This window comes from Chanos chanos, chromosome 3, assembly GCF_902362185.1.
Source record: "Chanos chanos chromosome 3, fChaCha1.1, whole genome shotgun sequence".
Lineage (NCBI taxonomy): Eukaryota > Metazoa > Chordata > Actinopteri > Gonorynchiformes > Chanidae > Chanos > Chanos chanos.
The window spans coordinates 46,515,350-46,531,442 of record NC_044497.1 but is presented as its reverse complement, the minus strand read 5'-3'; the positions used below and the strand labels follow the sequence as shown (position 1 = coordinate 46,531,442).

The following is a 16,093-nucleotide window of genomic DNA, read 5'->3' as shown; positions in this document are numbered from 1 at the left end:
ATAAATTAGTCGGTACAAATGTAGGCTCCCACCTGTCTTGTGTATCTCAGCGATCTGAGCCATTTAGAGTAAAATCTCTCTCTCAACAGATATTCACATGACACATTTACCACAGTAGCTCAGTTTATCAGTTAATGTTAGTTGCGTGCTTTTTTGTTGTTATTTATTGTTGTTTTAATTTTTATTGTGTGTCTGGGATTAACTTCAAGAGACACTGCTTTATCATTTGCATTTGAAGTACAGTGGAAGTTGGCTACTTTTTCAGCCACTGAGAAATTCAACCATGGCACCTTTTCCATTCTGAGAAACTTGCATACCTGCTGTTAATTCCTATGGAAACTTCTATGTGAATAACACAAGCGCTGTCTCCACTGGGATAAAATCATAGTTGACTCAAGACCTTGTTACTGACTAATAATGACAAAAGAGTATCTTATTACATTAACATTGCTTGAATTTTGATAGAAATGGCTTCAGAAGTTGTTTTACAAGATGCATAGCTGGTATTGATATACCAACAGTACTGAATACCAACAGCTCCTCAACACTTATGCTCCTGGGCCTGTGTTATCTTTACAAGACCTTTTCTCACAGGTTTATGTCATACCGCTGGGCAAAACATCTTCTCTCAGGTCATACAGCCTCCTGTTTAGACCAGTGAAGCACACTGCGTCCAACTAAGGTCTAAGTCAACAGGTTTGTATATGCCCTTTGACCCCCTGGGCCCAAGCCCTCCTTTGTAAGAATGCTGCTGACTTGTCCAGATCTTTGTGTTGGTTCAGCCTTCCACAGGGCAGTAAGTAAATCAAAGCCCGACACATGTAGAAACTAGGCCTTCCTCTGGAGCTCTTTCAGAGTCCCAATGCCACCAGCACATCACTGAACCCAGGAATTTATTACACCCTTCAAGCTATATGGTTTCCCATGTATAAAAATAACAAGAAGCTTCTCAAAGCCTTCTGCTTTACAGTGAGGACTCAGCAGCAATATGTCGCTAACCCACTTCATCTTGCAATTCACACTTTCTACTGACAGGAGCTTTACTGGACACAAGACAGGCCTAACATCTGGAAGACAATCATTTTGAGGGGAAAGAATGATTCAGCTTTATGGTTAGTGGCTCTTTTAGTGTGGTGTTTACTGCTTCTGTGCTGCCAGTTTGACCAGATTACAATATGTGAGTGCAAATGTAGGTGAAGCTTAGGTTACACGTTACTATATATAACCACCAAATACTAAGTAGCCCTTATAAACTCAAACAGTAATTTTAGACTGTGCTCAGAGAGTATGATAGAGTCGCTGGTCAGGATTTTAAAACCACATTTATGCAGCACCTATGAGCAATAAACTGGTGCTGAGGTTCATTTTAATAAACAGCTTAATATATTATAGCTGCCATTTAAAAAGAAAAGAAGATCTATTTCAAGTGGGAAATCCACTAAGACAGGTCATTAACACTAACGCCATTACATTCTCACCATCACTAGTTTTAACAGTGAGTACGATAGAGGGAACCCAAAAGGAGAAACACAAAAAGATAAACAATCTCTAACCACTCAGAGAAGACAAGACTAGCCACATGAACAGGACTACTGGATTCTGTGGTTGAAACTGAACCACATGAGAACACAATAAGCTGCACTTAAGGAGCTGAAGGATACGATATGAGTCAATTAGATTCCTTGACAACAAGGCTAAATCCTGGAGATGGGGCAGGGATCAATCTAAATGTTTCTAATGATCAATCATTTCGTGACTGAGTTAAAGCATCATTGTTAACCATAACCGGTAAACAGTCAATACCATGAAGAATGGCTTTGCGACTGACAGCTGTAACACCTGACAAAGCAATGGCAACTGTGAAAACCTGGTCTTGTCTATGGCTGGTTGTATTTCACAGGACACTGTCGCAAGGCATGAAAATATAGGCGGTATGCCAAACATGCAAACATCAAGGACAGGTCTACCAACCCTAGAGAGAAGGTGCATTAAGTAGAGGGACAGCAAATATTTTTAACAGAATGCTATTCCAAAGACTCGGAGCCATGGTGTCAGGTGTAAACTATGCTACATGAGTCTTGTCTTGTAAGATGTCTAGACCTCATGATATTGTGTGTGTGTGTGTGTGTGTGTGTGTGTGTGTGTATTTGGGGGAACGGAAGGCTAATCATGACATCACGCTACACGCTTACAATCATTCTAAACCCTGTTACTCCACTGGTTGTTCAGAGGGGATCATAACTTAAAAACAAACAAACAAATAAATAAAAGTCTGTCCACAATACAGCGTGGTATACTTCTCGCGTGTTTCTTAATTAGGCTGAATACTTCATATGATGTGCACGAGCGAGAAAGATTATCAAAAACTTAATACTAATGTAAGAGACTGGCCCAGCCATTAAGTCACAATCGTTAATAAGACAAAGACACCGACTTCGAGGCAAATAAAATAACCGATTTAACGCCCAAATTTAGCTTTTAATTATTCCTGTTTCCGCCTATATCCGTGACGACAGACAGCTGCTTAAATTCTGACAGCTGGCAACATTTTCTTTTTGCAACATACATTTGATCTCTTATCAACGAATTGAAAAAAGAGCAAGATAGCAGATAACTCACCAAACAGTAATTCAGCTCTATTGCTGCTGGGCACAAAGACGCTTTCAAGCTACTTTAACAAATGCCTATACAACGCTGAAATGCAATTTTAAATTAATACATACACACACACGTCGGAAATACTGTCAATTAAACTGGCTTGACATCTCGCTAACTTACCAGCTCAGAATGGAAGAACAATACCAACAGTGACAGTTCTCTAGAACCCATTAACTGTCTGTTTTAACAAGTTATGGGCGTATACAGCTCTTTAATCTGTTTAATTTACCCCGAAGTGACACATGAATCAATGTTATTATAAAGAAAATACTTACCTCTCTTCTCAGTGTCATTCACACCCAGACTGACAACTGCTTTCGATAGCCAGCTAGCGAACTAGCAAGCTAACGAAGCAATAGCCTACCCTTTAAGTCCCTTTAAATTTGACAGCAAAGCTAGCTAACATAAGACAGCAAAATCCGTATCAATAGAATAGATCATGCCGTGCAACCAGCTACCGACAAAACTGTGAAACCCGAAAGGATCTGACAGGGGCCAATTGGCCAAAATTCAGTTTTGAAATCTTGTTGCAGCACCGTTACTAAACTAGAGGGTGTTTCCAATGAAATAAGCAGCTCTCCGCTAACTGACTGTTGCCATGAAAAACAGCACCATAGCTATAATCATGTACAGAGAGCGCAGCTCAGCAACGCATCATGCGCTAGCACGCACACCGTTGGACGTCAGGCCGTTAAAAGGTCTAGTGTGTCTGGGGTGCCCGACAAGTAGCCTACCAGCTTTCTATTTTCGAAAAGATGCCCATGCTGCAAATAGTTTACTATAAAAACACATTAACAGCGTGTTTCGTTTTATGGATATTTATGCTCCCGTAACCCAGTTGTTTTCTCTTTTTAATTCCTATTCTTTTTCGTCGACAGTTTACACTAACCCAATATCACGGTAAATTTATAACTTTCCGTTTTCCGTTTAGTCTGAATGAATATGAATTATGTCTACGACGAGTTTCTATCTATCTATCTATCTATCTATCTATCTATCTATCTATCTATCAATCTATCTATCTATCTATCTATCTATCAATCTATCTATCTATCTATCTATCTATCTATCTATCTATCTATCTATCTATCTATCTATATTAAATTGTGCAATATTATTATTCTGTGTAATTTCTTTTCCAATTAAGACCAGTTTAAATTTATTCATGTCGATGATCCCCACTACTTTTGACATCTCGTCGCCACCTAGTGACACCTGTAAAAAATTACTCCACTAATATTTATTTGTAACGCCATAACTACTTCATTGTAAGTAATGCATGCTGTACACATGCAATAACAGAAGACAAACATGGGCAACATTAACAAAAACGAGTGTACACAGAAACGATGCTTAACGCCGTTTAAGACCTATTTAGCTTTTCTGGCTCCACACGATTTTTTGTTAATCCATGTAGTACACCTAGGAGACACATCTTTCTCAAAATACATTAAATATTGACTTTGCAGATTGTCATCCAAAACCTACACAGATTTTACACTGTTGGGAGGGGAAAAAATGTTACACAAGAGTGAAGTGAAGAGCCAGAGACGGGAACTAAGGGGTCAAAGGGACACCTTGAAATCCCACATACAAACACCGTCAAACTTCAGTAATGACATCATTTTGCACGAATTTCAATTCCTGGATGGCAGGTTAGTTCTAATCCCACTTCCCTACCGGATTTCTAAAACGGGGTGGGGGTGGACGGCGGGGGGGGGGGGCAGGCTGGCAAATAGACAACAACACCGGATTGAGGAAATTGACGAGGGCATACCATGTGCAAAACAAACTTGTTTAAAGCTGACAACCATGCAGCACGACGTGTTAATTCTTTACATTCAAGTCGGCGTCGTCTGTTCGGGAGTATTCTTCCCTGGACCAGCCATAAGAACAGCATCAGTCTACAGTCATTTATAAACAGCGTGAAACTGACTATTTAGTGATGTATTTATTTATTCTGGCAGCCGTTTTTGTGTTCGTACAGACGGACGTTGAAGCTTGGAGCCCTAGTGTCAAGTATGCAGTGAACTGCCCGGAGCGATGTAACGTGGACTTGTGCGGTGGTACGCAACGCTGCAGGCGTACGGTCCTGGATGACTGCGGATGCTGCCAGGTTTGTACGGCTGGACGAGGGGAACACTGTTACCGGACCGTGTCCGGGATGCATGGGGTGAAGTGTGGACCGGGGCTCTTTTGTGACTTCTACAAAGATGAAGACGACTACGGAGATGAATATGGCATTTGTAAAGGTAGGGTACATCATGACACTTGCTTAGATGACGAATGATAAACACTATGGCTATTCTCTTTATGACTCTTTAGATTCAAGGAAGGTAACATTTCTTCATTATGCAAAGTCTTGAACGCAGTCTGTTATTCCCATCAGTTGTCCCGCAAAGCGTAGCGAAGGGTTCAGCGTGTAAATCTGAAGTTTCACAATTTAAATAAATAAATAAATAAATAATATTAAAAAAAAAAAAAGTAGTGGTTCATTCTTGCACACGAGATACTAAAAATCCACTTTGGATATGTGTTGCTTTACTGTAACTGAATAGTATATCATTTCCAAGAGGTGGTTTCTTAATAGCTAATCTTAAAATTTAATAATAATAAAAACTGCAACAACAACAAGTCTGCTCAAACTAATGGGTGTAGCTACAATGACTAGTTTCCCTGCGCGAAGGAAGTTTCCCTTAACAACTGGCCAGGGCTTTAAGAACAATCTGGGCTGTAAAATGTTCAAAGAAAGTAAGATCTGATAGATAAAACTACTCCTATATTAAATGATGTGTTATCACACATACAACAGACCTGTCTTGTAATTGGACTAAAGAACATGTAAAGATATGTGAATTGTGATTGTGATAGCAATGTTATTGTGACAGCTAATCGCACTCTCTCTTTTCCAGATTGTCCATACGGGACGTATGGTGTAGAATGCAGGAAAACATGCAAGTGTAAGTCAGGAGGAATCTGTGACAGAGAAACAGGCGTTTGTCTCACTTTCAAATTCTTCCCCAAAATGGCCAGCAAACTTATACCTCAGCCAAATCAAGGTAAGTATCTCCTGACAGATTTTTAGAATTATATAATAGGGAAATTTAATCATTTCAGTCAGAGGCTTCAGCGATTGCAGAGGAGGAACCTTTTAAGTTCCTATCAACTAATTTTGGTTGTCGGCATTGATGACAGCCAATCTATAATCTACCTGTTTATAAGTCTTTCTGTGTATCTTTTGGGCAGTCTTTGTTGTATTTCTGTGTGTGTATCACATACATATGTGTGATATGTGTACATGTGCACATATACATTAGTTGTTCTTACATTAGTGTAAGCGATGTTGTGTAATATATGTTTATTCTTGTAATACTGTGTATCTCTGTTGATACAAATTGTCATACAACATACTCACCAACATACTTAAGGGTGTAATAAGCTACCCATAACATTTACTTTGAGATCACAGTGTAATAACAATTACACATGCATACATACATATGCTATATTGAAATAACATAAAAAGAAACGATTATGTTATCCCACTTGATGTAGTTATAAGTGTTTAATCTTTTTATTTGCAGGTAATGAGATGGGCTCTGGGGACACTGGCAGTTCCAACAGGGATGGATCCACAGCTCCAAAATGGCTGAACCCTCGCTGACACCTGTTCTCTACCACTTAGCGTATTCAGTACAAATGTAGCATAGTAGTAAATTAAATGGCAAAATATATTTTAATATGTTTCCAAGATACAACTGAAGATATATGAAGAGTTTTGTACTGCTTATATCAGTCATGATCATGTTTTTGTTTTATGCAAAATGTAGCCCTTCACAGACACACACACACACACACACACACACACACACATACACAGAGATGGATAAAGAGCCCAAGTATGGGAATGAGAGAGAGTAACTCATTCATTGTTTACTTTAAGAGTGCACATTTAAATTGTATTAAATTAAATTGTAAACTCTTTACCTTGAAGTTCCCAAACAGATTGAAAGTGTGTTGCACAAACACTGACAGGCATTTTCAGTCAGCTCAGCTAAATTGCACAAAAATATATTATGTAAGTCCAAGTTAACTCTTCAGTATATGTGAGTTTTCCGCCTTAACAACTGTATGTGTTTCCATCTCTTGCATTTTATTTAAAAATATCCAGATATATCCAAATGCAATGAGCTGACACACTACAGAATATCCTAAAAATGTAACTGTATTTGGAAAAATATTGGCTTGATGATTAAATGACAAGCATTTACTGCAGATGTGATGTACTAAGGCAGTGGATTGTTGAGCACATCATATAATACATAATCCAGTCCACAGTCATGGCTTGGTAGCATTTGTTGATTATGATATTATTTGTCCTTAGAAGATCTTACAGATATATTGGACTGAGATATCTTGCATCAATTCTTTGTATCATTACATTATCAACTTTATGTTACCATGTAAAAGTTTCTTATCTAATCCTGCAGGATTTATGTATATGTTTATGTATATTGAACCTTGATCTTTAAATCCATGACTCTTGTACGACCTCTTTGAATAAGACACTGTACACTTTCTTCTGATCCTCATTGCAAAATGTATGGGTTCAGTATTAAATGCACATCAACATAGAAAAGAAAAACGTTGCCTCCTTGACTCATTTGATGTATTATTTATGCTCAAGCAAAGGAAGACTGCTCAGTCATGATGATCGCATAGCATGAAATTATTTAATATTCATAAATCTTATTTCTGAATTATGAAAAGAGCGGTGATGTCAGAATGCACAGACGTGAGTTGGGAATTTCACTTGTTTCTTCTTTAACTGAAACAGTACGCAGAAAAAAGATTTGGGAAATGAGTTACATCCTTTGATGAAACATCTCTCATAACAAGTGTGTGTCAAGGACAGGTCACAAAGTGGTTTGGCCTCTGAGTCTGGGAGTGAGTTGTTCAACCCTAAGAGGTATTAAGAGGAAGTTTTTCATTTCTTTGGGAGCAAAACAATTAATTACCTTAATTGAATCTGCATTTTTTTCTACCAGATTAACCCATTGTCCTTCCGCTGAGTCCAGTTTTTAATGTGGGAACAGATGCTTTTTCATTGAGAGTGGTCTGAAAATAAGCGTTGGGGTTAAAAATAACCAATGCAAACCTCACCTCTCTCAGAGTTCCCTGTACACGGCTGTTTTCCAGCATCCCACTTGTTTATTTCCTGTGCTTCCTGACACCTGTGAAAATGGCCCAGCTTCCTGTTGTTGTTGTGTCTGTCTTTGGGACAGGAATTTAAAAGGCTGGAATTTGTCAAGTGACACACGTCATTGTAGCACTGGACAGGCTGCCAGAGCCTCTGGGTTTCCGTGTGAGTTTATCGCAACTTTTTCCTGACACATAGTTTAAACACCTAAACATAAACACACTGTTTATTGACATGGCTGGGACAAGGATTGTCACACAACCAATTCTGTGTGATTGTTTATGTACTGTTCATCATCTGAACATTGCAATGTGACAAAGTTTAACATTTCTGTATAACATTTCTGTTCTTGCTGAGTTCTTGTGGTATGTGGTCTCAAATTCCGTATTTATTAATAATTTTCTGACACGAAGCCATTTGGGCCATTTTCATATTAAAGGAGTAGCTTTATTTAGTAGGATGTATTTCTAGATAAATATACATGTAAGAAAGTTCCAACTGGTAGATGAGTTGTTGAAAACCTCATCTTTTATTCAGTAAAATTCCTCACCTTCCTGAGAACACAGCGGTGCTTATTTTAGTTGTCTATTCTTAACCTTTTCTCATGGAATTATCCTCTTTCTCAGGCATGATTTCCTTAGCAGCTATGACACATTTCCGCCACAGCAAGCCTCCATATTGGATACCACACAATTTAAAACTGTTTCTTCACAAAAGCCGAATGCTAATATACTGTTTTTCAAAGATTTTCATGGGGAGGTGTTTTGTTGTAGCTTAGAAACAGTTGAGAAATCCTTTCCAACGACATGTATCTTTGATCAGATATAAACCGAAAAGTCTCTAAATTCTGATGTAGCTTTGTCACACAGGTGCCCAATCCCTTGTAACAGCAGTTCCATATTAGCTCACAAATCACTTATATTACTTTCATGTTTTTTCGTCTTTATTAATCATCCTCTATCAACTGTCATTTGTGCAAAAGTTTCATGTGAAACATGAAGCACGCTTACTGCACGAGGTATGTAACAGCATTTCTAGATATTTTATTACAAAGAACAGTTCTGACTATCACCAAAGTGAAGCCAAAGAGGAGGCCAAAATGGCCACAGGAAGCCTCTCCAATAAGTGTGAGCGGTAAGTGTTAGAGAAAGAGAGAGATAGATAGAGGGAGGGAGAGAGAGAGAGAGAGAGAGAGGGAGAGAGAGAGAGAGAGAGAGAGAGTGCTCTCAAGAGACAGGGCTGATAAGATAGACCCTCACAGTGGTGGTGTTGATATCTCTCAGGCACGCATGTTCTGGGCATTCCCTTGAGAACCGAAGAGCAGCGAGTACTGCAACCAAACAAAGGGGCTTTAGAATAACAGGAAAGTGTTGGTGAGAAATACTCTTCATCTGACTCCCCGAACACGTCAACACCGCCCTTCAGAACACAAAGGTACAGGAACGCAGCAGTAAATAAGGCTGATTTACGGCAAAAGGCCCCCACTGATACCTAAAGTAGGTCCCCTTCTATGGGCTGTTTATTAGTGTAAAGTCAAATGCATAATGAGCAGCAAAGGGCAGTGACCCTCTAGGAAGTTAAGCCACGTCTGGCCGTGCTGCTAATAAAACAATGAATCGGATATCTAATTCAGGGGATTAAATGAACAGAGAAAGAGAGAGAGGGGAAAAAAAGACTGATTAGAAGTTTGGAATTCCATCAGGCTCTTGAGTAGGCTGACGCCTTCGAATAATTCTCTCACAGCTTTGAAGCTGACATGCTGCATTTTTGCACGCAGACTCCGGGCCCTGTGTCAGCTGGCTGGGTCCCAGGTGGCACCATCAAATAAATACGGAGCTGATTATTGGGTATGATCAGAATTGAACCCTGTGGCTTCCAGAAAGTTCCTTTATCAGTGTAATAATGTGTGGGTTGCCAGACCTGTGACTCCTGTGACCTGACAAATATTTGAAAGCTCAGTTCAAATGTACCTCAACACATCACTTACACGCTGTTGATCAAAGCGAATTTTACAGTTATGAATCATGTCATGTTGTTAATATGAAAGATTTCTTGTTATTATCCTGAGATTTTTGTCCTTACATACATATCTACAAAAGTTTACTGTCTGTTAATTAAATAACATACCTGAAGCCTTTCCTCCCTATGCTGATATAATCTCAATTTTCAAATAGTGAGGAAAGGGACAAAAACAACCCATCTATTTCACCCATTAAAAAAAAAAAAAGATTTATTTGGCAAAGTTTTGCTGTCCTTTCCCTTATGACAAATTTAAACACAGTCATTATGTATGATAAAACAGATTGTAAGAACATTATTCTCCTTAATAATGCTTCATCCTCAGCGATTCTTCATAATGGTTTTGAATAATTTGTTGTTTACGTCCAGAATAATTTGGGATAGTGCTTACTTCTTTCAAAGCAGTTCTTTTTAAAGGCAGACATTTATTCTAGGGGGAAAAAAAAAACTAAAAATACTAAATATCTTAAATATCAAAAGTGAGTTGACCTAAAACCGTCTACTATTGTTGTGGCTCTCTCTTGATTTATTTAACATTTTGTTTGATTTGAACCTGCATTGTGATTTTTATCCAAAGTGTTTCCTATGTGGCAAAATGCCATTTAACAGAAATGTTATGCTTTAAACCCCACCCTCGCTGCTGCATGACACGCTATCTGAGCCAATATGATTATCGGTGACCAAACACACCTGTCAGTCAGAGATAACCATGTTTTACCACAATGGGTCACTTGGAAAAACAGTCCTTGTCGAATTTTTTGCAAATACTGTAACCTTCATAAATACAGAACAGCCACTTAGTGGAAGCTTCAGTTTTTAGATACACAAGGGTTGGAAATCTAAAAAACTGTAAATCATATGAATTCAGTTTTCTTCAGGTCAAGCGTCCTCACGCTCTGTTTTATCAATATATACACGCCAGATAGCGGAGAACCATTCCAAACTGCTTTTTGTTTTGTTCAAATGAAATTGAAACATCTTCAGATGACAACAAATGCTAATCTGTGCTGTTGGTCTCGGTTATGCAATCTCATTAATGCCAGCAACACAGTTTTCAGAACTGTACGTCAGTAGATGATGTAAACAAGAATGCTGCGCCATACTTTGGGACGTCACTCGAACGCATGAGAGGGAAACAGACTCCATCCATCATAACACCCTGGGAGAGAGGAATGGAAGACGAGTGAGTCATAGGAGGGGGAGAGCAATTACACAGTGACGATAGTTGTTTGTGTGTGTGTATGTGTATCTGTGACAATCTGTGACAAGACTTCTTCATCAGTAGGAGATAGACAGATGGATAGGCAAATGTATAGACAATGTGATTATGAGCAACTATATTACATAGATAAGAATATCCCTCAAACATAATCTCGTGTGTTTTGTTTTGTTTTTTTGGTTTTTTTTCATTTGATTCAAATTTGACCACTGCATATTCCAGACTGTTTCACTCAATAGGAATAAGAATACTGGTGTTTCCTAGTAATTCTTGGAATTAGCCGCAAATGCTTTCATCTGAGTTCTGATACTCAGTATACGAAAAGAAAAGAAAAGAAAAGAAAAGAAAAGAAAAGAAAAGAAAAGAAAAGAAAAGGCTTACAGGAGAAAAATGTAACTCTTGTGTTATCAAATAATTCTTGTTTTCTTCAATATGCAATTTTAGTAGGCACCAAAAGGGGGCAGTAAAGTGTAGGAGAACCACTAAGGACTTTGTGCTTCCATACCAGATCCAATTTCCAGCTTTTACAGGCAAGCACTGACAGCATATCTGTTACCAAACTGCTCTTTGAATCCATCCAGATTTCAGATATGAAATCTTCAGGAAGTCGGGCATGTTTTGCAATGAGATGAACAGGATACGGAACATTGAACCTTGTTTTGATTTGGCTTACTCAGCGTATTTCAAAATAGCATCTCATTTTTAATAAAGTAAACAAAACAGCACTTGAATTATTTGGTGGAAAAAGCATATCTACTTGTAGAACATCTGTATGATTGACCAGTTGACCTTTCTGACATTTCCACAAAAAATAAATCACTGGCATGAAACCAGTTAAAACTCCCTTTGTGGAGGACAAGACGGGACTATGTGAAAGAGAATAGAGTTTAGATCAGCAGAATACAAATACTCTATTATGCTTGCAGTTTTTGAACCACATACCGAGCAAGTAACGAATACAGTGTAAGTAAGAACTCTTACTTGTTACTTGTATAATACAGAGCCTCTATCACAGTGGCTACTTTTCACTGGTGTTTCCTAAATTAGGGTGGAAACTTTGAATAAAAGTGGTTTCTGACATGCTAATTCTCTAGATGACAGTTTGCCCTCTTATTTCTTTGCAGAACATTAGTTCTCCTAAGAGTTGGACAAGGTTATGTTGAATTATGTATACACAGGTTGTCTGAATCTCCTATTCCTGCTGTTCCACTGGTGCCTCTGTCATGCAGTCACTATTTAATTCACTATTCTTATTTCTGGCATCATCGTTTTCCAATATTCACGAAAGAAAGCACTGCAGAAATTCCACAAGTTTTGTGCTGCCTGTCACAGCTCTCTGGATGAAACTCACTGAGGATGACTGAGGTAGTGAGATGGCTCAGGAAAGTATCCTGCCTAGGCTGATGATCCTGCAGTGTAAAGTCAGTGAGTGAGTGGACACCAGCTGGTCAGGAATATTGTGTACAGCATAAATGGACAACACACAGTTTCTCACGCAGTGGGAGTGCACAGTGGGGTTAAAGAAATCTCTCTCTCTCTCTCTCTCTCTCTCACACACACACACACACACACACACACACACAGAAAGACAGAGAGACACACACACAGAGAGAGAGAGAGAGAGGAGAGAGAGAGATAGAGATTTCCCTCTCCCAACAACAGAGAAAACAGCTTGATGTACAAATACATTAATGCATACAAGCATACAGACTGAAAAATAAATATATATAAACTCACAGTTTCACACATAACAATGCACTGCTGTGAACTGTCAGAAACATATATGTCACAATGTAATAAAGGCCAAACTAAAAAACATTACTGTAATCCAAAAGGTGCCTGTTAAAAAACCATCATCTAGAGGATCAGTTCCAGCAGCTCCCTTGACTAACAAACAGGTTACTGATCATCATCTATCCTTAATTTGACATCTGTGTTGACAGTGAAGTATAATCAGGAGGCTAAATCAGCATTATGCTGTCAGTAAATTCCCCTGTGTGTTTCTGAGAGGTGGAGGGTGGCCATAAACATCGTCAGGGGCAATGACCTATGACAGCACCTGTCAGTAAAGGCAGGAGATGACATAACCTTGCAGTTTCTCTTGCACAAAGCAGGGTCAAAACGCAAGGGCAGCCACGGGCAGACCTGCCATCAGATAGCTCCTGTCTGACTCATTCACTTCTTTCAGAGCAACACTGATACACAGCCGTCAGCCCAGCCTCAACTGAACACGTCTCTAACTGAACATGTCTCAGCTACCCTGAGAAGAGAAGGCGATTTGGAGAGACAGCTGTTGGGCACATTTTCTGTTCCTGAATTCACTTTGTAGTTGGTGTCATGCCACTTCGGATGTGCTTTCAGTGACTTTAACCCGTCAGCGGAGCTGTGGAAATGTTGTATGTTGTTAAACAGATTATGCAGAGGGCATCAACACACATGCTATCTTGACTCGTATTCCATCTTATTCTTACTGAAGCTAACTTTGTGTTTTCAGCTGATGTGAAACACATGATGTTACCTTTCCGTGCCTCATTGGCTTGTTGTGTGAGAATGGGGGATGTTTTAGTCTGATGTGCTTGTCAGAGCACGAATCAGCCCTGAGGAATGTGCCAGCAGGAAAACTATCACCAAACAAGCAGATTCTTCTCTCTCTCTCTCTCTCTCTCTCTCTCTCTCTCTCTCTCTCTCTCCTCTTTTGTAAACAAGTATGCGAAGGGCCCATAAGTCCGTCTGTGTACGACAAACGTCTCCTAGAACCTTCCTCCTCTGCACTGTACCATCACTTCTGCTGTCCCTTCACTGTTTATAATCCCTACTCTGACCATTGACTTCCAGTGATCTTTCTCCGTGTGTGGGGTGACCATTCCACTCGGATGATAGGAGGGTCAGCATCCGGAGGCCTCAGAATCCGTGAGAACTCGGGGATGGGTCTTTGCATTGCTGTACTATCTACTGGGATGCAGCTCATTTCTCACAGGAATAGCCACAGGGTTTATGTCGTTTATAACTAACTTCTCAGTTGCTTGTCGTTTTTACGTCAAATGTCAGAGAGGTCTCGTGTTTTTCATTCCATAACAGTAAAGCATGTTAAAGAATTGCCATGCGTACTTATCTCTGGGGAGAAGAGTGTAGTCCCAGAAAGTCCAGTGAAACCCAAGAGTTGCTGGAAATTTCTGCTCTGTTTTTTACATTCATAAACTCTGTGTGGATGCAGACTGCCATTGAGTCATTATTATATTTGTTTTAAAAAGAACATTTCAGTTCTTTACTTAATGATGGTTATTTAACACAATCATCAGTCTGGTTTAGAACGCTAAAAAGAAGTCCTCCTTTAACTTTGGCTGTGTTAACAGATGAAAAGAAGTGACATTCTACTCCTTACCATGCGGAGTTTCCATTTTTCCATTTGTTCTGTCTGGACATGGCCAGCAGTGTGTGACTTAGGGTTCACTTGCCAGATTAAGGCAGAACTCAGACTGACTTTATCTGGCAAGTGAAGCTTGCTTCAGCATGTTGTCACTGTCACTCGCATACGTTCTGGAAAGCACTGAGGTTCTCTCCTGTAGAAACAACCTCTCTGAAACTTCAGATTTTCTGCACAAGCACACACAGACACACACCCACACACACACACACCCACACACACACACACACACATTGAATTAAGATTTTATTAGTCCAGCTGTTCTGGAAACCTCAGCATCTCAGAATCAGCTCAAGAAAATACTTGAGTTCAGCCTTGGCATTCTTCACATGTACTGCTGTTTTTACAGGGTCTGAGCTGAAGTTAAACCTAATGTACTCTTTGGCATAAAGCACACAGAGAGCCTGGGGTGCCCTAGAAAGCTTTAATAGCATACATACATTTGCTTTAATGGCTTTGTGGAATAAAGCCATGTGAATGGGTGAGTTTCCTTTATCTTCCAATTCTATATTTAGCATGCTCCTCTTCACTGGAGACAAATGACAGTCCCAGTTTCTTAGCATGGGGCCAGCTGGAGCAGGTAAGGCTCCTGTTTGTTTGTTCAGGAAGTAATTACAGAGACTTAATGTGGAGACAATGAAAAGTTAAAAAAAAAAAAAAAAAAAAACCCACAACACCAGAGGGCACCAAGGTGCTAAGTTAATAACGAATTCAATATGCCGACTGTTCATTCTCTGCAATACAAAGATTCATGATTTCAGGAGTATTTCAAATGTCTTCAATGCCATCAACTAAACAACAGGAAATTAATCACAGAAAAACTTAATGGCAGAATTGATTCATTTTCTTAGGCCCGAGTAATGCATGTGGCATGAATTTTGTCTTGCTACTGCAGCTTCTCCATACATACATCTCTCCATCTGGTTGAATGATGTTCAATACTCTAGGAATTTGTGAGAAAATCTGGAACTATTTTGCCAGATTTAAACAGCCTGATAATACCTTGCTCATTACCCAGTAATAGGGTTGTCATGTCTCATCTATATAGTCATACTCATATATTTGGAGACATCATGCTCATCCTGCTTGAACATTCACATGGTCCTTGAGATGTCATGGCAAATGCATGATACGATAGGGGAATTGAGTTTTGACCCGATTTTGTCCTTGAAGATTGTCTGAATCTGCCTGTCAACAGCTGGGACACAGTAGGAAGCCCATACACATCATTTAACATGGATGTCCTCATAGTACCCATAATCATTAATTATCATCCAGTATTTGGCAAAATCTCTGCTCTTAAATGCAGATTGCTGATGGAAGGCGCGAATGGCCATATGCGGACACTGTATAGTAATTAAACACATAGCACATGCAAGCAATTGACAACTGCCCCCGTTCCGCCAACCCTAGCATGCAAACACACACGCGCACACACACACACACACACACACACACACACACACTCACACACATGCACACACATGCACACACACACACACACACACACACACACACACACACACACACACACACTCACATACACCCCTCACATGCTCAGATGTACCCTTTT

General features: G+C 39.4%; 1 protein-coding gene across 1 annotated transcript; it reads left to right on the top strand.

Moving 5' to 3' along the window:
• The first annotated feature begins 4,525 nt into the window (after window positions 1–4,525).
• On the top strand, window positions 4,526–6,370 carry esm1 (endothelial cell-specific molecule 1). The gene is made up of 3 exons (XM_030770048.1): window positions 4,526–4,910; window positions 5,571–5,717; window positions 6,243–6,370. Exons 1-3 carry the CDS (start codon window positions 4,604–4,606, stop codon window positions 6,320–6,322), a joined length of 534 nt encoding a protein of 177 aa, XP_030625908.1. The 5' UTR covers window positions 4,526–4,603; the 3' UTR covers window positions 6,323–6,370.
• Window positions 6,371–16,093: the final 9,723 nt, after the last annotated feature.

Bases quoted from the DNA above. Each gene is read 5' to 3' on its own strand.
- esm1 (XM_030770048.1), top strand. From the start codon at position 4,604: ATGTATTTATTTATTCTGGCAGCCGTTTTTGTGTTCGTACAGACGGAC. The intron at 4,911-5,570 runs GTAGGGTACATC...TCTCTTTTCCAG, and splicing joins TGAATATGGCATTTGTAAAG to ATTGTCCATACGGGACGTAT. The intron at 5,718-6,242 runs GTAAGTATCTCC...TTTTATTTGCAG, and splicing joins TATACCTCAGCCAAATCAAG to GTAATGAGATGGGCTCTGGG.